General features: G+C 51.1%; 1 protein-coding gene across 1 annotated transcript; it reads right to left on the bottom strand.

Moving 5' to 3' along the window:
• Positions 1 to 737: 737 nt before the first annotated feature.
• Positions 738 to 25,612, bottom strand: AP1M1 (adaptor related protein complex 1 subunit mu 1). Its single transcript, XM_016209368.2, has 12 exons — positions 25,345 to 25,612; positions 19,262 to 19,418; positions 18,583 to 18,650; positions 16,783 to 16,913; positions 16,125 to 16,272; positions 7,888 to 8,014; positions 6,860 to 7,002; positions 6,282 to 6,353; positions 5,465 to 5,623; positions 2,329 to 2,454; positions 1,669 to 1,744; positions 738 to 1,542 (listed from the first exon to the last, which is right to left on the bottom strand). The coding sequence occupies exons 1-12, from the start codon at positions 25,384 to 25,386 to the stop codon at positions 1,520 to 1,522; spliced, it is 1,272 nt and encodes a 423-aa protein (XP_016064854.1). The 5' UTR covers positions 25,387 to 25,612; the 3' UTR covers positions 738 to 1,519.
• Positions 25,613 to 26,713: the final 1,101 nt, after the last annotated feature.

Here is a 26,713-nt window from a genome sequence, read left to right as displayed (position 1 = left end):
GGGGCAGTGTTCTTTACTCCAAGTGGGTGGAAGGCTAAGATTCTACTCAGGAAGATGTCCACTAGACCTGCAAGAGGGAGCTGGATGATATAGGAGGAGAAAGGAGCCCAGCCCTTGAAGGCCAGGAGAGGGCAAAGGGGAGAGGGGCAGGTGGGCTATTACTGTTAGAGGAGCAGCAGCATGAGGACTGGTGCCTGTGATGGGAAGATGAGGCACTTCCTGCCAATGCACCTGCCACATTCCCCTCTGTGGACCAGGCATCAGCTCTCAAACTTCTGTGTGACTCCGAACCACGTGCTGTTAACCGGTCTCCTAGGCTCTGTCCCAAGACTACCTTGGGAAGTCAGGGTGGGCCCATGAATATGCATTCCAGTGAACGCCCAGGGGTTATTGATGCTGCTGGTATGAGGACCACACTCTGAGAAAGACCATCAGGTCTGGGAGAGATGGGGCAAGCTGTTGGCAATCTGAGGGTTGGGGGTCACAACAGTCACTTCAGATGAGAGGGAAAGAATTTGCCTGTGTGCCCCCAAGAGGGGTGGCCCTGGTGGTTCAGGACAATGACTCTACTGTACATTGTCTGCCCAGTTCCTCCTTCACCTGGGGGCAGGGCAGAGGCACTGGGAGCCAGTGACACACGCAGGGCCACACACAGGTTGGCGTGAGCCCTGCACCTGCCCCTGGTCACCCAGGAGGCATCTGCAGCACAGTGCATTCAAGGGAAGACAGACATAGGGTTTAATTAATGAAATTTAATCCAATTATGACACAAACAGAGATGGGGGAGAGTGGCCAAGCACAGATGTGGATGACCTGTGTCCTCTGAAGCCAGCGGCCCTCGTTGCACCCACCTCCCCAGGTGGGAAAACACTGATGTGGCTGAGAGACAGCACTGTGTGGCACAGGTTAGCCCTGGGGAGGCACCTCAATGAAGCCTGTGGGTCCAGGACAGGAGCCCCCAAAGGGCCAAAGTGCTGGGGTTCTGGCCCCAAGTGGAGGATGGCGCACTGTGGAAGGAGGCCAAGGAGGAGGGGTCCTGTCCTCACTAAGTGCTGCCTGAGAGCTTCAGGCTGAGGAGCAGGAGGAGCAGACAGCAAGGTTCACGTAAACAGCAATGAAGAAAGAAGACAAAACCCCAGAGACACATGAAACACACGGTCAGCAGAACAGCAAAAAAGTGGCCCTGCAGCAGCCTGGTGAGTGTTTCCCATCTTTTTGGTGCCTGGGGCTAAACGGCCCGAGGTTGCAATGTGGCCTCTGGGGGAAAGACTTCACTTCCTTCCCCCCAGAGAGACTCAGGGGCAGGGACAGGACATCTGGAAGACGAACCTCTTCTGGGAGAAGGGGCTTTGGAGACAAAAGTGGTGATGGCAGAGCAGGTGCCTGGAGAAGGAGGGGGTCTCCTGGCAGAGCAGGGATGGTGGCCAGTGTTGGGGTGTCCTCCTCCTTCCGGCAGGCTTGGCAGGCCTTCTGGTGCTTCCACCAGGAGCCTCTGCACCAGGGCTGAGGCACTGACCCCTCACTGGGTCCGGAGCTGGTAATCTAGGACATGGGAGGGAGGTGTCCATGAGTGCCACCCTGGGGACAGCCACCCTGGAGGCAGCCGCTTGGCCAATGGGGACCCTCTTAGCCAATACCCCCACCACCCCATGGGTAGGCTGCACTCACCTCCATTCTGAGTGATGTAACGGACCCACGGCAGGGCCTGGTAACCGCTCTTCTCAATGATCTTCAGGTAGCGCACCTGAGGCAAAGGTACCAGGGCCCTGAGCATGCCATGCCATCCCCCTCCTAGTAAGCCCCTTAACCATCCTCCTGGGGCTGGGTGGGGGAGGCTGTGATGAGTGAGAAGAGGCAAGAGGAGGATGTAAAGGGCATCGATCTGTCTGCACCACACCTAGGCTGTGCTTCTAGAAGATGCGGCAGTCAGGATGTGTGCTCATTCATAGGTGTGGCCTCTAGAAGATTCCTGGAGAGGGGTCCAGGGTTCTCCGCCCTTTGAAGGTTTCCCATGGAGGTGCCATGAAAAGGGGCCCCATAGGGACAAGTTTGTGGACACTAGAAGCTCAAACTCTAGTTTTGGGGGCTGGATGCACCTCTGGGCTTGGAGCTGAGGCTCAGAAGCAGGTGTGAGTAGTCAAGTATAGGCCTCATTCTGTCGGGGCCCAGGCTGCCCATGGAGAAAGGCAGAGCTGTGGCAAGCCAATGAAAACCCTTTTCTAAGCTGGCTGTGTTGCTGTGTGTCACCTGCAACCCTCTGAGCCTGGATGGACTCTGGGTCCCTGTTGTCCACATCTGCTCTGGGCCCTGGCAGCCTTGGGCACATACCTGGATGCCAGAGGTAGTGAAGTAGGGGATCTCGAACTTGACGCTGATTGGGGGCTTGCCCTCCTTGTCCTCAGCCTCCACACTGGGCAGGCCGAAGTGGGCCCGCATCAGGTACTCCTTGCCACCCTGGGAAAGTAGACAAGAGTGGGGATAGTCAGGCTGAGGCTCCAGCCCAGGTCCACCTACAGCTGTCCCTGGAGAACACAGGCTGCCAGCCTGGCCACCAAGCCTCATCCTGTGTGGCCAGCAGACACCTGACACCCCAGCTCCTCTAACATGTATACTCTTATCCTCCAGGCCCCATGGCCACCAGCCCCGCTGGGCAGACTGGAGACCATGATGGGCAAATTTGTTAAATTCTAAGGATCAAGAGAAAGTTTCACAAGCTCCCAGGGCCATAAGACTAATTGCTTCAAGGCAAATGAGACCAATGGGCCTTGGGAAGGAAGAAGAGAGGAAGAGCGTAGGTGTGGGCTCCATGGGATGAGAGTCCCACTGTCAGGAGGATATGAGAGCAAGAGGGAACTGTCAAAATGAGGAATGCAGAACAGAGAGAGGTGACAAAAGTAAGAGACAGGGACAGGGAGCTGACTGAGGAGCTGCTCTCGAAGGATGGTGGCTCTGGCCTCAGAAGCTGAGCAATGACTCTAGGAACAGGGCTTGGAGCAGGGCCAGCAATGACTGGAACCTGAGTCCTGGCAACGAGGAGTAAGGAGTCTTGACCTGGTCATCTAAGCTCCCAGTGCATCTCGCCCAGAGCAGTGGGAGCAGGGGAGGGCACAGGTCCTGTCACACGTGGGACACCACCTTGGATCTCCAGGGCTCTTGCAGGAGTGGCTGCCGACCAGGGCTGCTTCTGCCCCAGAGGAGGGGCTGTCCTCACACCTCAGACAGAGCCAGGACTCCCAGCACCTGGCCCACGCCTCCCTCCCCGGGACTCTGTCTGACTGGGTGGCATGTGCTGAGTAGCGGCTCTGGGACAATGAAGGAGAACAAAGTGGCCTTGACAATAGACAAAGCAGGCAGCAGGGAGAAAATCAGCTCCGTCAGCCTGCATATGACACAATAACCAGGCCAAAACTCTGAGGCACGTCAAGACGAGGAAAACGAAAGCCAAAGAACGTGCAGAGAAGCCACCCTTTGGAGGGTGGGGGGGCTATCTCAATACCCGCCTCAAACTGATCACGCTGGCAGACGTGGGTTTAATTCTTCTATTAGTGGGAAAACTCAGTTTGGCTCACAGACCAAAACCCAATCCTAGAAGCTACAGTCCTATGATCCTTTTGGTAAGAAAGGAGGAGAAATAGTAATATGCCCATTTATATTTGTTTCTTTGGACCAAAAGACACTTCAGAAGGTTAAGACACAAATGCTTCTCCATAATGGGAAAAGGTTAAGGGGAAAGGGATGGAAATGAGACTCCTGCATCTCCCCCCTCCTTCTTTTTAAAAATAGTTTTGACTTTTTAACCACATAAAGATTTTATACATTTCAAACACGAATTAAAACAGCCAACCCTGAATCAAACTGTACAGGGTTTGGAGAAGCGTAAGGTGGGAAGGACACCTGCACACGCACGTGTTTAAGATTTTTTTATGCAGCTCCTTTTGTCCCTTAATCTGTGGGGTTGTCTCAACTCAAAACACTGCTAAGTTCATTTGGCCTTTGATTTTTAGGAATCCCCTTTTATTTTTTTCCATTTTGATTTGATTTTGTTTTATACTAAACAAAGTCAAATGAAAATTTCAAAGATCAGACTAAAACAAACTACAGGCTACAAAATAAGGCACAGTCCACAATGGCTGGCATCTAGCCCTTGGCCATGTCCTCTGCCTCCCCAATAGCTAACCATGCGGTTTATCTTCTGATTTATTCTCCCACTGTGTTTTTAACATAAATGCTGTTTCAAACAGTGGAAACGGTCAACAATCCAGTATAGTTATCGCTCCCTCCATGGAAGATTCTATTGCTGACAAAACTGACCACCAAGAAGAGAGTCAACAACCTGGAAAATGCTTCTGATACAAAGCTGAGTGAATAAAGAACACCAGACTGTCTCTATTCCTTGTTTACAACATCAAACAAAACACACACAGCAAGATTAGAATGAAACACACCAAAAATATAGTAGCAATTGCATTATGGTGATGGAATTATAGGGTTTTTTTCTCCCTTTCCTTTATTTTCTACATTTTCTGTAATGTAATTATAGTTTTGAAGAAAACTGCTAACAAAAAATTCAAGGCACTAGAATGGCTGCATGCCCAACTTCCTTAACTCAGTTGGGACTGTCCCCAAGCCTCTCCAGGTCCAGACAGAGAGAATGTGGGACAGCAGTGACTGGCGGGAGCCTGCGTTACAGAAGATGAGGACAATGCAATCAGCACAGTACACACCGCCGTCCAGGCTCTCTGGGCACTATCCCCAAAAACCCAGACTCAAGTGGTCAAAATCCTGAACACAAGCCAGGCAGCCATGCCGGTGGGCAGAGCTGGCACAGGGCACAAAGTGCTACACCTTCCTGGAGCTGGATTCCTGAGACCTGTGCTGCTCTGCCCTCAAGGCAGTCTGTTCCCCTCCGGGAAGCTGAGTTGCAACCACAGTGTCAGAGAGCCAGGAAAGAAGGAAGGAAGCTGACCCTGCCCATTCTCAGACACTACCCATTCTCAGGCACTACCCATTCCCTCTCTTACCCCTGAGATTCTCCCTACGCTTGATTTTGAAAGTTCAGTTTCTGCCTTCCTGTTCCCTTGGCCTTTGGGGCTCCCCATCCCTTCCTCTGGCCCAGCCCTGGACTCCTGCAACCACAGGGTCATTCAGAGGGCAGAGAAAGAGGGAGGGAAGGAGAGAGGAAGGGGGCACTGCAGTGATGCTGAAGAGGAAGGTGGTGAGTGGCCCACAAGGCTGAGCCAGCCTCTGCTTTCCCAGAAGGCTCCAGCTTTCACTCCTTGCTCAGCCAGCTCCCCACTCCCTCTCGACCCTCCCAGAAGCTCCAGGTGGGGATCCTAGCCCTGTGCCCTGTCTCAAGGTTTGGGGGTATCCCACAGCTACTAGGCCATAGCACTATGCAGGGTACCGGGAGCACAGGGAATGTGATGGAAGTATGGAGGGCCACCCCACCGAGAAAGGTGCTTACTGGGAAGGACTTGATGGACCACACGATCTCGCTGTTTTCCGGGACCCACTTGACACTCCCCACTGTTGTCTTAAACTTGGGTGAGTCAGCATCATTAGGCACGGGGATGTGGATCTCCACATTGTTGGCTGTTGACCGCCGCTTGAATTGGCTCTTGGCCTAAAGAAGAGGCCCACATGGTCAAGGTTGGGAAGGGTGAAAGTGAGACAGCCCAGCCCCCACCAACCCAGCCTGCTCCTACAGGGGCAACGTGCCCCTCGGCCTATCTGTGGGACCCTCCACCAAGCTGACCCTGCCCATTCTCAGGCACTACCCACGCCCTCTCTTACCTGTGAGATTCTCCCTACACTTGACTTTGAAAGTTCAGTTTCTGCCTTCCTGTTCCCTTGGCCTTTGGGGCTCCCCATCCCTCCCTCTGGCCTAGCCCTGGCCTCTGGGACAAGGTCTGTGTCCCCACGGCTGGCCTGGGATAGATAGGTTCACTGAGTGGCAGGAGTGCTCTGTCTGGTAAGCAGTAGCCTTCCTAGATGCCTGGCCACAGGCCACCGCCATGATGGCCACACTCAGTACCTGGGTGGGGTGTGTCTCCTCTCTCTGTCCCCAGCCCACTCCCAAATCTGAGCTCACAGTGAGGCAGCAAGGATGACAGTCTCAGGCCACACCCCCAGGACCAGAGTCACTGAGCCCCACGGAGGCCCCAGTCTTGTGTTAGAACTCTGTGCCAAAGGCCCTGGGCAGGCCAGAGACACAGCAACACTCTCACCAGGAGGGCTGTCCCATCCCCCAGGCTGACTCTGTCCACAGGGCGTACACCTACCTTGATCATGTACTCAATGCGGCTGTGGGAATGTTTTTCAATCACTGACTCAATCCATATCAAGGGCTTGACCTGTTGGGGAGTGTGGAGATGGCACTCACACCTGGTTATTTTACAAAGCCCCATTTCACAGAGGGGAGACAGGGGCCAGGGCAAGGGACCATTTGCTTAACTGGGAACCCAGGTGTGAGTGCGACACACTGTTGCCTGGGGCTCTTGGAGGAGTCCATAGCCACACTAGGTAAGACTAGAACACAGAGACCCAGGCAGCAAGGAGATGCCAAGGGCCTCTATGAAAATGCAGAGAACATCACGAACCACATTGGTGGGGCTCCCGGGAAGGAGCAGTGGTGCCAAAGGGGCCTGGCCCCTCACAAAGCCTGGGTCTTCAAAGGGTCCTTGGAGCCGTGGGCAGCCCCTGTGCCCACCCTGGGTGTCAACTCATGGACATGAGACTCATCCTGGACAGGAAGAAGACAGGAAATGCCCCCCCCCCCCCACTCTCCACCCCAGAGCCTCCACAGCTGCTGCCCAGTGGTGAGAGCCAGCCCCAGGGGAGAGGAACCTGGTGCACTCACGTGGGTATTGAGACGGTAGGACATGAGCTCGAACTCCCCGTCGGGTGGGATAAAGGAGATGGTGCGGTCGTTCTCAAAGCGGGAGAGCCGCACACACTGGTGGAACTTCACATCCTCCAGCTCCACTGACTTGCTTTTGCCGCCTAAGGGGAGGTGGGGGTAAGGAAGGGGTAGACCTGAGCCCTCCGGGTCACTCTCAGTAATGCTCCCACTGGTTGGGGCCCACGGCTGGCAGAGCAGAGCTGCCCCAAATCTGTGAGAGTATCTTGGGCCACGAACACCAAAGGGACTGGTTCTTAGACAACCCTCCCCACCCCACTCCCGTCCCTCCTCACCCACCTGGAGACCCCCCTTCACATCCAGACATTTGGCTCATGCTGAGGGCAGGGCTGGTTGGCCTGGTTCACACCAAGTCACCAAGTAGGGGGGCTACTCAGGGCACATTTGTTGAATGATTAACAAACCCAACTGGGAGGGGGTGGTAATGGTTTGAGGTTCCTGAGGGCCTGGACACATTGTCCCTTGGGTTCTGGGGTCCTGTCTTGGTTTCCCAACCCACAGAGAGCTGTGTGGCTCAAACCCAGCCCCGGAGGGGAGCCACCCTGATGGGCTAATGCTGGAGAGGCCCCGACTACCACTGCTGCAAATGTAACTGACCAGGCAGGACACTGCTTCCGCTGTGTTGGGCTGTGGCAGGCTGGGAGGTGGGTGATCTAGTTTGCAAACACAAAGCCCCAATAATCTGGACCCCGGAGGCTGCTCTGGCCCTGCCCTACAACAGGAAATTCTACTTCTGGGACAGGTCCCTCCTATTAATTTATTACACATTAATTTTAGGTATCATTTCTAGGTATTAATTTTCACAGCTGTCTTGTAAACAGTGTGAAAATATTTCTAAACCATGTGCTTGAGATAGTGTTCCTTCACTCAGGTGAACATTCCCTCAGTTCTAATTTGAGCCCAGGATAAAGCCTCCTGAGGGATGAGACCTGCTCTGTGCACAGGGCTCCCTTGGCCCGAGCACTCACGGCCTGTGTTGTCAAAGAGGACCTTGTCGTTGAGGCCCAGGCGTAGTTCGGGCATGCCTGAGAGGAAGACCCGCATCTTGATGGAACCCACGATCTCGCTGCGCAGGACATTGCCGTTGGCACTGACCTGTGGGGAGAGGGTGAGTGTGAGGGGAGGTCCCAGCTCACCAGTAGTTGTCCCCCACCATACTGCGTGATTCTCCCTGCCACCTCCATTCTCGAAGCCCTCCTCACTGTCTCCTGAGGTGGGGGAGCCTCACCCATCCATCCAGCCTTCATGCCAAGTCAGCAAGGCAGACGCCTGTAGGCCCCACCCTCTAGGCCTTGCGCCACTTGAGTTCCTCCCTCATGGACAAACCTGGTGGCCCGGGCTTGAAATACTGTCTGAGGGCTTTCCCACGCACCATGCCCTCTCAGGAGCTCCTAACATCCCAGGGTAGACCTGGTGTCTCGTCCATGAGGGACCTGGCAAGGCCACCATGCTCACATCCCTGACATCATTTCTAGGTATTAATTTCCATAGCTGTCTTGTAAACAATGTGAAAATATTTCTAAACCATGTGCTTGAGATAGTGTTCCTTCACTTAAGTGAACATTCCCTCAGTTCTAATTTGAGCCCAGGATAAAGCCCCCTGAGGGATGAGACCTGCTCTGTGCACAGGTGGAGCTTCCTGAGCCCTGACCCTTCCCCTGCTTCCCAGGGCGGCCCTAAGGTCTGATAACCATGGATCTAAAATAACAATGAGAACAGAGGGAATCAGTGTTCACAGAGAAAGAAAAGTTCCTCTGCACTAGACGCCCTCTTGGAACCCTTAACAGTCTGTGGGGTGGGGCTATGAGGCGAGCAACTCTAACTCACGGCACCGGGAGGTACCTGAGAGTGTGATTAAAACTCACAGCAGGCTGATGGGCAAACTGAGACACTCCCAGGCTGCTGGCGCTACTCTCCTTGAGTCCATTTTAGAGAAAAGGACACTGAGACAAAGAGGGGTGAGTCACGTGCTAAGGGAACAGAACAGCTGGCAGGTGCTGGACCCACAGCCCTGACCCCCATCCAGAGTGTCCCTCTGTACGAGGCCACATCCACACCAGCAAGCGAGTCTGGGGCCACAGGGCCACTTCTCAGCGGCACCAGCCATACTCACATGGTGGAGGGCCTGAGCTTCCTATCTCTGCAGAGCAGCAGGAAGTTCTGTCATTTTTAACTTGAGGGTCCCAACAGCACCACATGCCCACACAATAGCCCTTTGCCTCTGAAGGGAGCAGAGACCTGAGGTGCCGAGTGGATGATGACCCCGAGAAGGTTGCAAAACAAGACAGAAGGCCCTGCAGGTTCTAGCTGTCCCCTCTATCACTCGCTATACTCTGGCCACACTGGCCTCTCACTGTCCTCACCCCGGCAGGCGGCTCCCTGACCTCATAGTGCACAGCAGCTGCCGCTTCCTCTGCCTCTCGCCAGCCCTGTCTGCCTGTCTCTTCCCCTCTAGTGAGGGGCTGTGCCAAGCTGCTTGCTGCAGAGTCACAGCAGGACAGCACCTGAGGGCAGGAGGCACTCAGCAAGCAAGGTAGATGTGAGTCCTTCCTTCCCAGGCTCTAGCTGGCTGCTACTCCCACCTGCTTCAATCCATGGGCCCTTTGTGCTCCCCATGACTGTGACTGCCCCTAGGTCCTCTTATCTGGGGGGCTGTTTCTTCCTTGGGGAGCAGAGATGGCTGTCTGTAACTAAATGTGAAGTGGTGAATGCTGGGAAGGAGGGCCCAGGAAGTGGAGACAAAAAGCCACACAGCCTGAGGCTAATCTTGGCCCTGCAGGCAGCAATCAGGACAAGTGGCCTTCCCAGCTGAGGAGTGACAGGTGGCCCAAAGCCAGTGCCTTCTCCAGGGTGGGCACAGAAGTGTTTGCAGAGGGATCAGCTGCTTAAGTACACCACTCTGTCCAGATTTCCGGAATCCGGAGGCCAATGTTGACTCGGCTGCCAGCTCTGCAAACACTTAGGAATAAGACATTCCAAACATGCCTGGATGTCCACACCTGCCTCCTGCTGCCTCCCTGTGTGGAAGAACAGGGTTCTTCAGGCACAGCCCCCAAAACATGCCCCCAAACCCTCTGAACTCTCCATACTTTCCCATGCAGCTGGTTATAAACTGCCCTTGGGATCTGCTTTTCCACCCAGGACACCCCAGAGCCCAATGGACCATGCTTTGGGCTCAACAAAATGTCAGACCAAGGTCCTCAGGCAGGAGGGGAACGTAGTTTGCAAGGCCACCGTCTTTTCCCTTGGCTTAAAAAGTATGAAGGCAAGTAGTCACACTAAGTCCACTGGGAGCATCTCTTTGGGGAGCACTCTCAGCAATGCCACGTCTGGGAACTCAGTCTATAGAAATCAGGCCCAGGTAAGGGAGATGTCCAAAATGCACGTCTGAGGATGCACAAACATGCTAATTTCTGCACCATCTGTCACTATCAGAATGGGCATACCTGAGTGAGCCACATGATGGGACTGGCTCAGTCAGGTTGGGGCTGGGCTACCCAAACAGTGGAGGTGGGGCAATTTCCAATGTGGAGACAGGCACGGTGCAGGCGAGGTGGAGTTGGCTTGCATTCTCTCCCTGCCACTGATTTCAACTACAAAACCTGGGCAGGAGGCACTGGCAACTATGGGAAGACTGAAAAGTTCAGCAAGAGGATCCGAGAAGGAGCAGCGCCCCTTCCGCCCTGTGAAAGTGCAGAGGAACCCGGAAGGAGAAGTGAGCACCAGGGCGCAGGCAGAACTCTCGGAAACCTCTAGCTTTGGCTCCAGAAGGGGATCTCCTACCACTCGGGGGGAGTACAGAAATCCCTCATTTCCCCCACTTCTCTGCTCTCTCATGTCCCAGGCCCCACGCAACAATCTAGCTGCTATTCCAAGAGGTGGGGCAAGCCCAGGATTCAGGCCTAAGTGCAGACAAGTGCGACAGTGTGGGGATCTAGAGCCCCAGAACCAAAAAGGGAAGCCCCAGGCTGCTGGAACATACCAAGCAGCTAGTAGAGACTAAGGAGTTCAGGAAAGCAACCCCATGGAGTTGTTTATGTCTCTAGAATTCTCTAGAATTGGCTGTGCATGGATAGGATCCTAATTAGCATACCAAAGACTTGGAAAACCAATGTGTCCAGACTGACCACTAGGCAGTGCATACTTTGGAGAGACTCAAATTGCAAATGGCACAGTAGGCTTTGAAAACTGAACTGACACTCACTGCCCACAGAGTGGGAGTTGAAACTGTGGCCTGAACTGAACCAGGTCAACTGTCAACTAAAACAAAAATATCAAATTTTCCATATAATTTAAACAAGACCTAGAATATTACAATGTTAAAAATTCCAGGATATAATCTAAAATTATTCAGCATAAAAAAAAATATATGAAAATTTCAGCTCAAATGGAAAATACAATCAACAGATGCTAACACTGATAACAGATACTAGGATTATCTGACAAAAACAGCTACAATAAAAACTGCAAACACTCTTGCAATAAATGTTAAAATTTAAAATCTCAGCAAAGAAACATGACAGGAGGAAGAACCAAATGGGAATTTTAGAACTAAGAAGTATAACTGAAATTAAAAACCCGGTGGGTGGGCCCAACAGCAGAATGGTGATAATGGTAAAGGGTCAGTGAACTTGAAGACAGATCAATGGAAATTATCCAGTCTAAAACAACAGAGAGAAAAAATTATGGAATAAAATGAACAGAGCCCCAGGGACCCCTGGAACAATAATAGAAGGTCTAACATTCATGTCATTGGAGTCCAGAGGAAAAGAGTGAAATGATGAGAACAAATTTGAAAAGATCACATTCTGGGCTATTACATCAAACCTTAACAAACTTTAAGGAGTTGGCATTATACAAAGTATATTCTCAGACAAGAAGGAAATTGAAAATCAGTGACAAGGTAAAAAGAAAAATCTGCAAACATTCAGATTAGAGGAAAGATTTCAAATCAATACCTTCAAAGAAGGGCAAAATTAACCCAAATCATGGAGAAAGAAATACTACAGATAACAGAAATCAATGAAGTTGAAAGCAAAAACAATAAAGAAAAATCAAGGTTGATTCTCTGTAAACATCAATAAAATAGATGAAGCTCTCACAAGGCAGACAAGGAACTAAGAAAGATGACATAAATTACTAGTATCAGGAATGAAAGAGGGGATATCAGTACAGACCCTGCATACATTAAAAAGATAATAAAGGGATACTATAAACAACACTATGCATATAAACTCAATGACTTAGAAGAAATGGTCCAACTTAACTGAAATTTGTAGTTAAAAATATTCTGAAAAAGAAATCTCCAGGCTCAGATAGTTTCACTGGTGAATTCTACCAAATAAAAGTAAAAATAAAATTTATAATAGCTTCAAAAAACTGAAATACCTAGGTATAAATCTAACAAAACATGTACATGGCAAAAACTACAAAATACTGATGAAAGAAATCAAAGATGTCCTAAATACCTTTGAGACAGCATGGAGGGACCTAGGGAGTATTATGTTAAGTGAAATAAACCAATCAGAAAAAGACAAATATCACATGATCTCACTCATATGTGGAACATAATGAACAAAATAAACTGACAAACAAAATAGATTTAGAGATATGGAAGCATGGAACAGACTGATGAAACTCAGGGGTGGGGGCAGTTCGGGAAGAGATTATGAAAGAACTTATATGCATATATGCATAACCCATGGACACAGACAATAGTGCGGTGAAGGCCTGAGGGAGCGGCAGATGCAGTGTGAAGGGGGTCAATGGGGGGGAAAAGGGGGACATCTGTAATACTTTCAACAATAAAGATAAATTTAAAAAAAAAAGATGTCCTAAATATACAGGGGGGCAAAAGTAGGTTTACAGTTCTGAGTATGGAAAATAATACAATAATAAATAAATAATACAAGAATAAACTCTGTTTCACATACTCACAACTGTAAACCTACTTTTGCCCCACCTTGTATAGAGAGACAATACTATTTCATGGATTGTGAGACTTAATATGCTAAAGATATCAATTCTCCTCCAAACTGAATAACTGAGTAATTTAACACTACCAATCAAAATCCCAGCAGAATTTTTTGTAAATACAGACAAGCTGATCCCAAAATTCTATACAAAGCAAATGAATAGGTAAAACAATTTTGAAAAAAGGGAATGTTGGGAGAATCACATTATCTAATTTTCACACTTACTATAAAGTTACAGTTATCAAGACAGTGTGGTAATGGTAAAGGAACAGACATACAGATCAATGGAAAAGAAAGATAGTCCAGAAATAGTCTTGCACAAATAAGGCCAAACAATTTTTAACAAAATACAAAAGTAATGGAGAAAGGATGGCAATAAATTCCTAAGCGAGGTGAGCTTTCTGATTATGGAGCACTTCACTTTCTAACTTTATATACTCTTTTTTTAAAAAAAACACAACGTGGAGAAACAAGATGGCGGTGTAGGTAACAGCTGCACCCGCCGCCTCCCGCAACCACATCAAAATTACAACTAAAATACAGAACCACCATCACTCAGAGCCTCCTGAAACCTGGCTGAACAGAAGCCCCACAACCAGAAACTGAAGAAGCACCGAGACTGGTAGGAGGGGCGGAGACGCGGGTGGATCGGGGCTGAATCGCAGAGACGCGGCCGCGGGCCCACACCTGGTGCCACGGTTGAAACCCGGGAGGGAATCTCGGCGGCAGGGGTTTCAGCCCCACAGCAGGCCCCCAGCCAGGGCTCCAGGCCTGGAAGACATCCCAAAACCTCAGGCTGTGAAACCAGCGGGGACAGTGGCTGAGGGTCTGGGAGGCCGCGGGAGCCCCAGCAGCTCCTCCTAAAGGGCCGCGCACGGACTCACTCGGACGCGCTCCCGCTGAGCCCAGCGCCGGGCAGCAGCCTGAAAGGACCCGGGACACTTGGGGAGGAACTAACCTGCCTGAGATCCGGGCGAGAGGTGGAGGGGCGGCTTCCTCCCAGGCAGAAGGGCTGCAGAAGCCATTGCTCCTTTGGCGAGTCCTCCCCGCACACAGCGGGCAGGCAGGCGCCATATTTGAGTCGCCAGCACCTGACTCGCACCTTTGGCCCCGCCCCGTGATTCCGAGAGGCCCCGCCCCTCCCCACCTGCAGCTCATCCAGGCCATTTCCAGGGACTTCTCTGTGCAAGTGGCCTCTCGAGCCTTATGCTTAGGACTTTCCTAAATCTCTCAAACAAGCAGCAGTGGGCCCCATACGCCTTGATAAGTGGCCCCAGGCCTGGCACTAGTGGCAGCTGCATTGGCTCATAGCTTGGCCTCTCCTGGACACCTCCAAGCCCAGCACAAGTAGCAGCCAACTACAGTTTGCTGTGTAGCTCATGCTGGGTGGCCCTGGGCAAGGCACCCACAGAGGCTGACTTTGTGGCCCCAGAGACAGTGCACCTAGTGGTCAGACTCAACCATGCTGGATTATAACCCTACCACATCCACGAGTGACACACTCAAGGGGTGCACTTGGTGAACCAAAGCTCCACCGAAGTAAATCCTGCTCCATAGGGATGTCTCCAGCACAGCAGCTCTCTGGGTGTAATTGCAGCTGGTCCTCACAGCTGATTGGCCAGGGGGTCAGTTCCTCCCATTGACGCCAACAGCAACAAAGGCTCAACTACAACAGGACAGTGCACACAGCCCACACAGGGGAGCACCTAGAAGGCCCAGCTCAGGTGACTGGGGAGGCTGAGCCCCTGGGCCCTACAGGACACCTACTACACAAAGCTACCCTACAAATTCCAGGAGACATAGCAGCTCTACCTAATACATAGAAACAAACACCGGGAAGCAGCCAAAATGCAGAGGCAAAGAAACATGTCACAAAGGAAAGAACAGGAGAAATCTCTAGAAAAGGAACTAAATGAAATAGATCCAAGCAAGCTAACAAGAGTTCAGAATTTTGGTTATAAGGATGTTTAAGCAGATGGTTAGGGAAATAACTGAGAAAATCGATAACATAATAAAGTACCAATTTGAAATGAAGGCTACAGGAACTGAAATGAATAATTTACAAGGAATCAACAGTAGAGTAGAGCACGCTGAGAATCAAATCAGCAATTTGGAACATGAAGAAACAAAAAACACCCAACCAGAAGAGCAGAAAGAAAAAAGAATCCAGAAATATGAAAATAGTATAAGGAGCCTCTGGGACAACTTCAAGAGGCCCAACATTCGTATTATTGGGGTGCCAGAAGAGGGAGAAGGAGATCAAGGAATTGAAAACCTATTTGAAAAAATAATTACAGAAAACTTCCCCTACCTGGGGAAAGAAATCGACTTTCAAGTCCAGGAAGCACAGAGGGTCCCAAACAAGAGGAACCCAAAGAGGCCCACAGCAAGACACATCATAATTAAAATGCCAAAGGTAAAAGACAAAGAGAGAATCTTAAAAGCAGCAAGAGAAAAGCAGTTAGTTACCTACAAGGGAGCACCCATATGACTGTCAGCTGATTTCTCAACAGAAACTTTGCAGGCCAGAAGGGAGAGGCAAGAAATATTCAAAGTGATGAAAAACATGGAACTACAACCAAGATTGCTCTATCTAGCGAAGCTATCATTTAGAATTAAGGTCAAATAAAGAGCTTCACAGACAAGGAAAAGCTACAGGAGTTCATCACCACCAGACCAGCACTACAGGAAATGTTGAAGGGTCTTCTTTGGGAAGAAGCTAATGAACAAAAGAATCTGATGAACTGAATGGATCCAGGGACATTGATGCATGCGGCAGACGGTCATGTTTCGGAGGTGGGAGGGAGGGACGGGGGAGGGTGGGAGGAGATTGGCCAGGGAGGTTATATGCATATATGGATGACCCATGGACACAGTCAGTAACAGGGTGGGGGCCAGTTGCGGGGGAGGGGGTCAGTTGCGGGGGAAAATGGTATATCTGTGATGCTCTCAACAATAAAGATAAATTTAAAAAGAAAAAAAATAATAAAAATAAAAGATGTTTAAAAAACAAACAAACACAACATTCATGTATTGATTCTAAGTAAGAACAATAGTTCATGAAGCTAAAACAAGCTCACGTTGCAATGAGTAGCCCCGACTGAATCCTGCTGATCTACCACACAGAACCGAAACATTTCTCAGGGCTTTGCTAATTTTAAAAGTCTAGTTGCTTTTACAACAATCATGGAGAAGACAGCATTTTTAAAAAAGAAAAAAAGGAAGCTTACCAAGAGGTTCACAGACTCGATGACATCCAAGAACACCTCGTTCTTTCGGTACTTGATGCCCTCGGACCGCCAGGACACTGCATTGGTGACAGTGGCTGGGGGCCGCGGGGCCCCTGTTTCCAGCTTGTGGCCTTCCTGAGTGATGTACCTGTGGGACCATGCCCAGAGTTAGGGCAGTCAGGCACTGACTTTCTTGAAAACAGCCCCTCAAGGTAGCAGGCACCAGAAAAGGAAAGTAACCTGGTGATCCCACTCCCCCTTGGGGAACAACAGGTATGAGGCATGGGCAAGTTACGTGGCTTCTCTGAGAGTCCTTTTGCTCCCTACAATGGGACACAGCGCCTGAGACTGTGAATCGAGTGGATGTAAAGTGCACACACAGGGCCGGGTTCACAAGAAGCACTTAATCCATGGTGGCCATTATTTGAAGGGCAGGATTCCAGAGAAGGAAGATATTTTATCACAGTCTCCTTTGTGACAGTAAAAACAGAGGCAGGTGACTGACTCCCTAACAACCAAGCATTTAGTGCACCTTTGTGGATGGAAAATAAAGACCTTGTAACAGGAAAATGCTCATACTATGCAGGGTTGCTGCGTGGGAAAGAATCCCAAATTGCCCACTGCTGTGACCCCCCAGGCCTCCACTCTGCCTACTCACTCCTGTAGAATCTTGCTGTCTGTAGTCTGGGGGTAGCCAAAGTCCATGAGCTCATCCAGCAGCTCATAGATGATGACAAAGTTGTCACGGATGCTCTCCTCCTCCAGCTCCTTAAAGTACTCTGAAAACACCTGTGGTGTTGGCAGTCGGGGCAGGCAAATGGGTGAGAGGGAGGATGAGGGTGAGAGGAAGGATGAGGCAGGGAGAAACGCCTGCACAAATCCATTTGCCCCGAGGCCCAGAGACAACGGCCCTTTTGCCCACAAGCTGCATTTGTCTATCTCCTAGGCTTGGTGACATACTATGAACTAAACCTCTGACTCAGGGAATGAGGGCAGCAATGTGGCTGCCTGAGAGGCAGGAATCAGGATAGGGGTCGTAGGCATCCTCTGAGGCCTGGTCAGAAGCCCCGTATCCCCATCCCTGTGGCCCTCTCGTCCTCTCCATGATGGACAGCCCAGGCCTAGGGCCCCTTCCAGCTTCTCTTTAATTCCCACTGTAACTGTTACCCTTGGCCACTGAGTCAGAAGTGGCTCAAATGAGAGGCAAGAGCCACTGGGGATAGGACAGTGGTGCTTCTGGACTCTTCCGGCCTCCCTGAGTTGCCAGTCTGTATAGCCGTGCAGGCAGATGCATCTTCCCCATTTCAGCAGGAAGTTAAAGGCTCGAGGAAGGCATGCCAAGGCATGTTTCATTAGCACTACCACCAAAGGAAGGTCACCAAAGCAGAGAGAACTGCCAGACACTCCTGGGAGAACCTCCTCCTTTCCACCTCCCCACTCCCAGGCCTTGCTTGCGACAGCACCACCACTCCGCAATGAAGGCCCACTCCTTGCTCTCTCCTCCTTGACCCTGTGCCATCACCACCAGACCAGCCCCTGCTCCCCAAGGTTTAGCATAAGTGGTACCAGGTAGAGCTAGCTGTACCTGGTACCACTGGAGGTATGAAAGCTTTCCTGGGCCCACCCCAGGTCTCCTGGGTCCAAGTCTCCACTTTCTTCAACCCCACACCCGAACTTCAGCCAGGAGCCTCCATTTCTCTTCTAGAAGCTGCAGCAACCTCCTCACTGGCCTCCATGCTGCCCTCACATTCTTTCTCTACTCAGCAGTCAGAGATCATCTTAACTCAGATCAGGTCTGGGCAGTCCTCATTCAAAGCCCTGCACCATCTCTCATCACACTTGGAATGAAATCTAAACTCACTAGGCCCTGTATGCCTCCCCCCAGCCCCACCGTGGTCCAGCCCTGCCAACTTTGCTGACCTCAGCCCCAAACTTTGTCCCTCGTTCCCTATGTCCTGGTACACTGGCCTGATGTTCCCTGACCACACCACGTGCAAGCCTGCCCCAGGGCATTTGCATGTGCTCTCTCTGCCTCCCTATCTTGCTGTCAGCCTGGGCCTGGCGTGTCAGCTCTCTCCATGGCGGGCCTCAGCAGGCCTCTACTGTGACAGCCCCCCCAGGATATTCTGAGTATTGTCTGGCTCTGCCGTTTTCCCGGTTACCTCACCTCTCCAACCCCTGACTCTCAGCTGTCTAGCCTCCACCCTTCCACAGCCAGCTGGGGGCATACTTGTCCCTCCTGGAGTCAGGGGGCACCCCTGCCCTGAGCCCCACCTTCTCCTATTCACTTTCCTCTCCTCACCAGGGTGCAGGGGGTGAGGCGGACAACTAAGGCTGATGAATCCCATACATGGGGCAGCTGGAGTTCCCCTATAGCTCTTGGATGGCTGGTATGGGGAGGTACACAACACAGCCAGGGTGACTGACATCCCTCCAGGGCCCCTGTGGTTCGACTCACCTGCACCACCTTATAGAGGAAAGAGAATACCAGTGACACGCACGCATTCTTCTTGGAGGTGGCAACCACTTCGTGGCAGCTATAGTTAAGGAGCATTCAGAGGCCTAGGCCATCACCTCGCAGACCCTGGGGCTTGGAGCCTCCCCAACCCTACCCTAGCTGTTCACTTCCCATCACATTTAAGGTGATATCCTATGAGACCTCATAGTATGTACCCTGCTGACTCCTCAGGTCTCACTCCTACCACACACCCCTTCTCCATGGTCCAGCTACCCCCGCTGTAGCTTCTGGAATGAGCCCCCCTTTCCCTTGCAGAGCCTTCTCTCAGGCCTAGCGTTCCTTGGCCTGACCACTCCTCTGGTTGACAGACGCCTTGCCTACCTGCAGGTCTCCTCCAGAATGTCACCCCCTCAGGGAAGTCTTCCTGGGTCCCCAGACCAGGTGAGGTCCCCATCACACCCCCTCCTCGTCTAATACCCTTGTCAACGTGTGTTCTCTGCCCATCTCCTCAGGCAGCAGGGAGCTCCAGGAAGGCAGGGTAGGGTTGGGCCTCATGGCCTTGCTGTGCCTGGGCAGCTCTGCGCCAAGCCAGGGCAGGTGCTGGCAGCTCTCAGTTGTGTGTGTGCACACATACATGTCCACAAAGGAGTGCCACAGGAGCTCTCCCGCAAAGGGATACGATACAGGTTGTTGTGCTTGATCCACATGAAGCGGACACCCCCGTGGGCCAGGATGGGCGACAGCATCCCTTCCTCCTCCTTCTCCATCAGGATGGGCATGAAGTGCTCCACTTCCGACATGTCCACGTCACCTCGATAGTTTCGGCAAATGAGCACCTGGGCAGGGGCATAAGGGAGGGAAGGCATTTTCATTTAGAATGTCTGGGGCAGGGATGAGACATGCCAGCTTCCCTCCCTCAGGGGACCCCAATCACACCCCTATCCATTAAAGAGCATACTGGAGACCATCTGATTGCCATCCCACAGGGAATTCCTCCAGGGGAGTGCTTCCGAAGTGAACTTCAACAGGGACCAGCAGGGGTCTTTGCAGGGGAGGGTGGGAGGGAATGTGGGGCAAGGATCTAGGACTGAATTGCTTGGGAGACACCAGGTTCAACAATGTCCCATAGACTCTCACTGCAGACCTTCTCAGAGCCTTTCCTGTGCTAATTCACCCTGCTCTTCTGCCTGTGTCAGGGCATCTGTTTGGGGGACACTGCTGAGTGCTCACATCTGCTAGAACCCAACGCCCCTCCCCACCCTCCTATGGTCTGAAGAGGAGAAGCCCTTCTCCTGGCCTCTCTCTTTCAGAGCCTGTGCGTTTAGATATGCAGCATCTGGAACCCTCATCCACTTCCGGGGGAAAAGAAGAATGGGGCAACCACTTTGGGAAAGTTTGGCAGGTTCTCACAAAGCTAAGCCAGCTTGTGACCCAGTTATTCCTCTCTTAGGTATTTACACAAGAGAAATTAAGCCATACTGTCCATGTGAAGATTCAGATGGGAACATTCAGGCAACTTTACTTTAAATGGACCCAGGCTGGAGAGAATGCTAAAGTCCTTCAACAGATGAATAGAGACACAAACCATGTCCAACCGTACCATGGGACACTCCTCAGCCATGAAAAGGAGTGATCAATCACACACACAACAGCATGAGGGAATCTCAGGATGGCTGGGCCACGTGAAAGAAACCAGACAATGGTTGACATATCCTGCACAATTCCACTTTTATAAAATCCTGGAAAATGATGATAGAAAACACATCAACAGCAGCCTCAGAACAGGCTGGACAAAGGGCTGGACAAAAGGGGTTTGAGGAATCTTTAGGGGGTGACGGAATGTGTGCTTATGGCTCCCTGGGTATATACAATGACTGACTGGTCAACCTCTAGGCTTTAAATAAGCCAGTTTATTACACGTAAGTTACACCTCCCTAAAATAATAAAAGAGGTTTGAGGCTTTACCAGCCTGAGCAAGGTTCTATTTGGAGATGCTGCCTAAAGCTGCACGGGCTCTCATGGGCTCACGAGGACAGTCAGCTACAAAACTCAGAAACGTGCTAAGATCATCACTGAACTGACCATCCTGGGAACTGCCTGTCTCAGAACCTGTAGTTGCATAAAATACATTATTGTCTTTATTGTTTCAATCCAGGGGGTGAGGGAGAACACCTTCCTTTCCGAGTTTCTCTCTCCTGGCGTGTGGGCAAGAGGCGCTGTGCCCTGTTCCTACTAAGGTTCAGGCCTCTTAGGGATCCAGCACCCAGTGGGTGAACTTGTGGGCACCTGGACCAAGCTAAGGGACTCCCATGTACTCCTTTATATACTCCTTGCAAGAGTATATACTGCCTCATACACGGCCCCAGCCATGAAGGAGGACTTATTTTTACAGAGACTGATGTGCCATGACCTTATTTTGGATTAAATGCAGTCTATGCAGGAGAGGTAGTGCCACCTGCCTGAGGTCACACAACAAACAAAACTGAGTCAGGATTCTAGCCCCACTTCTCACTCCCTGCAGGGCCACTTATGCTTGCTAAACACATTGTTTTTGGGGACTTCCAAAGGCCTACCTTCTTCCCCAGGTATCCAATTTTGGGGGCTGCTGCTGGCATGTAGTCCTGGGCCCCCAGAGTGCTCAAAGAAAGAGCAGGGGGCAATTTACTTGCTCACTCTCGCCAGGGATGCACATAGGTCTGCTCACTCAACAAGTATGTACCATGTGTCCCTCTATGGTGGCACTGTGCTGGGCCTGGGGACACACACAGGACCAAGATAAACAGGGTCCCTACACTGGAATATTTGAGGGCATCCCTGAGGATATGACTTTCAAACTGAGGCCTGAGGGGACAGGAGGGATATAAGCAAAGGATCACTGTGGCTGAGGCCATGGTTGTGGAGGACACAGCTCATGGGGGGACCTGGGAGCCCTAGTTAGGTGGAGTAAGGATAGCCTCTAAGCTGGGTCCCAGATGAGAGGACAAAGACAGGGGACAGAGGAGGCAGGCAACATTGAGGTGATAATCTCCTGCCCCTGCTGTTGCTCTTAACCCACAATTCCTTCCCCATAAAGAATGAAAAGGGTCTTCTTTTTTTGGAGTGGGAGGAATTTCTTTTTTTAAATCCTCACTTGAGAATATTTTTTCCATTTATAGAGAGAGTGGAATGGAGAAAAACAGAGAGAGAGAAAGAGAGAGAAGGAGAGAGAAACATTGGCATGAGAGAGACACACTGATTGGTTGCCTCCCACACAAGCCCCAACCAGGGCTGGGGATCGAGCCTGCAACTGAAGTATGTGCCCTTGACCGGAATCGAACCCAGGATCCTTCACTCCACAGGTCGACACTCTAAACCACTGAGCCAAACCAGCTAGGGCTTTTTTATTTTTATTTTTATTTCAGAGACAAGAAGGGAGAGATAGAAACATCAATGATGAGACAGTCATTGATTGGATTCCTCCTACAAGCCCCCTACTGGGAATCGAGCCCACAACCTGAGCTTGTGCCCTGACCAGGAATTGAACTGTGACCTCGTGGTTCATTGGTTGACACTCAACCAATAAGCCATGCCAGGAGGGCGGAATTTTTATGAGTTTATTTGAGCCAAACTGATGACATACCTGGAAGCAAATTCTCAAATGCTCCATGGGTCTTCTTAAACAGAAGTCAGACTAGGTCTCTCCCCTGGTGAAACTGCTATCTACCCCAGCCTCCCCTCACACAGAACTGCAAGTCGGTCTCCATGGTCGTCTGGCTTCTTCACAGCCCCTCCAACACCTCTCCATCCATGCTCCCATGGCTCACCCCACTCTAGCCATCCGGGACCCCTTTCTGGTCTCTGAGTAATCCACATCTGCTCCTGCCTCAGGGCCTTTGCACATGCAGTTACCTCTTCCCAGAATGCCCTAGCCTGGCTCTTCTCACTTCTCAAGTCTCAGATCAGATGGCACCTTCTCCTAGAAATCTTTCCTGCCTGTTCTGGTTGAAAGATTCTATCATATCCCTCTCTATCCCAACCCGTTTACCTTCATTGCCCACATCACAGCTGCATTATACATTTATTTGCATCCTCATTTATTGCCTGTTGTTTCTACCAAAGTCTAACACTCCCTGAGAACAGCGACCACTTCCAACTTGTTCATGGCTATGTCCACATTCATGGTGGCTGCTTAGTACATGTCCATACAATGAATGCAGGGGCGCAAAAAAGGAGGCCAGGATAACGCCCAGGTCTCTAGTACGGGCAGTACTATGGATGGTAGTGTCACTCATTGAGATGGAGAGAGAGCAGGTCTGGGTGGTGGCAGTTCATTTTGGGAAATGCCAAGTTTGTACTTGCTATGGGACCTCCATGGTGTCCCACAGGCCAGTGGATCTCCAGATAAGTGCTCTGGACTACAGCACAAATTTAACACGAATCAAAGCCAGCCCAAGGAAAGGACAGTATGGTAGGCACACCTAGGCCCAAGCCTGAGGGTCAACATCCAAGGGGAGGGCAGGAGAGGAAGGACCGGCAGCTGGTGAGAGAAACAGGAGGAAAACGGAAAGTCCAGTGACCTGGAGACTAGCAGAAGCCTGCTGAGGAGGAGAGTGGTAGTGGTATCAGAAGCTTCAAGAAGCAAGAAAGATAAGGGCAGAGAAGTGCTGTTGAGGGCTTTCTATCAGCTAAGTATGGCCATGCTGGTTTCCTTGGTGATCAGAGGCTATGGTTGGCAGATAGATGTGTGACTGTGAATTTCTTGACATGCCATGATCTTATTTTGGAGTAAATGCAGTCTACGCAGGAGGCAAACTTTCAAAACATGCAGTCGGTGGGGAGTAGAATAATAAATGACATGATGGCTGCTGAGGATGGGAGGGAAGCCCATGGCTGCCACAAGAGCTTCCCACGAGGCAAGACTGACCATGCTTCTCCTGGGCTATAATCTCCTCATGGTGGCTCCTCCTTCTGGAGATCAAAATGGTCCCCTCTGGCCCTCTGTCTTGTCTGGACATCATCAACACCTGCAGCCCTCCTCGTGCCAAAGTCTATGCTCCTGCATTAAAACTTTCGGCTGCTCATCACTTGAGCCCATGGCAATGCCTTCTTGTCCACCTGACTGCAACCTGGTCACTTTTCTAGCTCTTTCTGGAAGCACCATAACTACCTCTCCAGTCAAAATTGAGATTGGATAACTGCATTACCTGGGGTCTTGTCCAGTCCCTTATAGCTAACTGGATCTGACCATTAGGATCCATGTGTTTCCCCTGCCAGATCTCCAGGCCCATGCAGGCTAGTGGGGACTGTGGGCCCAGAATGGTGAAGGCACTTGCCCCAGGTCACACCACTGAGCAGCAGAGATGAGTTTTGACCTCAGTGCTAACTGCACAGTCACAGTAAGATGGTGAGCACAGGGCATGGTGCAAGTTAGGTGCTGCTAAAATTCTGCTGAAGGAACAAGTGAGCTGTGACAGGCAGCCTGTGGGGACTCTGGGGACACCGTGGCGAAGGTGGAAGAACATATGCTACCAGGACTTAGGGGCCCAGCTAGCACCCATCAGCCTTGGCATGCCCTGTCTTTCCTTGCCTCTAAGAAGGCTGGGGAAGAAAGTCCCACACTGGGAATCACCGGCTGTTGACTCTGGGTAACATCCAAGGCAGGCAACCCACACAAGGAACTCTGGGAAAGTGCTGGGGTGGGGAATGTCGCAGGAAGCAGCAATCACTTCCATTTCACTTTCCCCTGCTTCTAAGCTAACTCCTGCCTGCCCCACCTAGGCTGGACACCCACAGTCTCTAACTGATCAATGTGGGACTTAAAACTTAATGTTGGATCTGTTCTTGTTGCTCCCAGATGCAGGAGGCTTGCTTTCCATCCAGCAGGATGGACTAGGGAAAAGGGAGCAGACTACCTCTAAAAGGATTCGAGAGCCCTCCTTTAAGCAGCTTTCTCATATACCCCTGGGAAAGGCACCTGGGTGCTAGTTATGTCCAACTCCTCCTTCATGTCTCAGCCAGACTTGTCATTCCCTCCAGGGAGCCCTTCCCTGACTCCCAGCTGAGGTTGAGTCTCCCTATTATATCCAGCATTATTGCAGTTTACATTTATTTGTGCTTTTTGAGATCAGTGTCCCTCGCCCCCAGACTGTGAGCTCCAGAAGGACAGCACCTTACTCTGATTTTGCTCACCCAAGGCAGCCCAAGGCTTAGCACCCTGCCTGGCAACTATGAAGTGCTCCTCAAATTATCAGCTGAATGAACAAATGGTTCTGGGTTCAACTCCTAAACCTGCCACTTCTCTGTGACCAGTGTGACCTTGGGTGGGTTGTAGAACTTCACCACAGTTTCTTCCTTCTGTAAAACAGTTCTCCCACCACCTATCTCACCGAACCCTTGTAACTTAATGTCACAACGAATGTTAATAAATTCATACACAGACTGGCACAGAGAAACAGCCGGATAAACAGAACCTGCTGTACTCCCAGAGGGAGGGGCTGGCCCGAGAGCACCCAGGGTCCAGCAGCTGCTCAGCTCTAGGCCTGGCTCCAAAGCCAGCAGCGGCTCACCCTCCCCGCGGCCCTCACCGAGGTCTGAGTTCCCGCCCACAGGGAAATAGGGGTCGGGCTGATCGGTTGCCTGGCAACAGGGCGAGACCTATTGGTTTCTTTGCTTAGGACCAGGGTGGGTCCCACTGGTCGGTGGTTACCCAGCAACAGGGTGGGTCCCCAGGGACTAGTTACTCGCCGGTTGCCCGGCAACGGGGAGGGTGGAGAGCCCTCGTACCTTGCCCTTCAGGTCCAACACGTAGACGGCACTGGCGGACATAGCGGCTGCGGGAAGCCTCGGCAGTGGCCGAGGGCGGCGGCGACGGCAGGAACTGCCGGGCGCTGAGTAAGGCCAGGCACTCCCAGCGACAGCACGACTCCACTTCCGGTCCAAAGGGCCGCGCGCGGACCGTTATGTCCGGTAGGGGGAGGAGCTGCCAGGAACGCACAGGCGCAGAGTGCAGTATGCGCAAGCGCAGTACAGCCTTTGCGACCTTATTTCTCTCTCCCACCTAAAGCATCCCGGAAGTAAGATCCAGAAGGGCCTGCCGGCAGAGCCAACTGATACAGGGCACCTCTAGCTGCTGTCGAAGACTTGGCTGGTGAAAACTCCGTCCTGTGGACTGTTAGGTGAGAGATCCCCTGATGTATCTACGTGGGCCCAGCCCTATGGAACACCTATTCTTCTGGGGGAGTCTAGGAAACAAATAAATATGCAGTGACCAATTGTGATACGCTTTAATGGGGAGGGGTAAGGTGGTGGTTACTTGGAAAGAGCACAAACTAACCCTGAATTGCAATCAAGCCTAATCAAGTCACCACCTGTCACCTGTTAGAATCAGTGAACAAGCGTGCCTGTTTATTGCCTGGAATGATCTGAAAACCACGCCCCCATTGAACCTGGGCCAAAAGCACGTGTTTTATTTATTTTTTATTTTTATTTTTTTAAAACATATCTTTATTGATTTCAGAGAGGAAGGTGGAGGAAGACAGAAGCATCCATGATTAGAGAGTAACTGATGGGCTGCCTCCTGCACGACCCCCACTGGGGTTCCCGCTGGCAACCCGGGCATGTGCCTTGACTTCCCGGTTCTCCTGGATCATAAGTCGATGCTCAACCACTGAGCAACGCCAGCTGGGCTATGTGTTTTATTTCTGTAGTTAGTTGCCACCGATGGATAATGCAAATTGTGACCCCTGATTAGTCAACTGAATTGGATGTATCTCATTTGCTTTTATGAACATTTGGGCTGTGGGAAAATGCCTTCATCACAGTGCCTTGGGGATCCCAACCCTGCAGCATCAGAACCATTTATTTGCACTGCCTGCCTCATTTTTTTTTTTTAATCCTCACCCAAGGATAAATTTTTATTGATTTTTTTTAGAGAGAGAGGAACATCAATGTGAGAAACATTGATCACTTGCCTCCCATAGGCACACCAACCTGGGGATTGAACCTGCAGCCTTGGGATGTGACAGGTCAACACTCCAACCAACTGCACATCTGACAAGGGTGCCTGCCTCTCACTTTTAATCGTTCCTCCTCTATCTCCATCTGGGGTTTTGAAAGATGGCTTTTGTAATATATCCTCTGCTTAGGACAGAAA

This window comes from Miniopterus natalensis, chromosome 4 (assembly GCF_054644295.1).
Source record: "Miniopterus natalensis isolate mMinNat1 chromosome 4, mMinNat1.hap1, whole genome shotgun sequence".
NCBI classification, from domain to species: domain Eukaryota; kingdom Metazoa; phylum Chordata; class Mammalia; order Chiroptera; family Miniopteridae; genus Miniopterus; species Miniopterus natalensis.
This window is presented reverse-complemented; position numbering and strand designations above follow the sequence as displayed.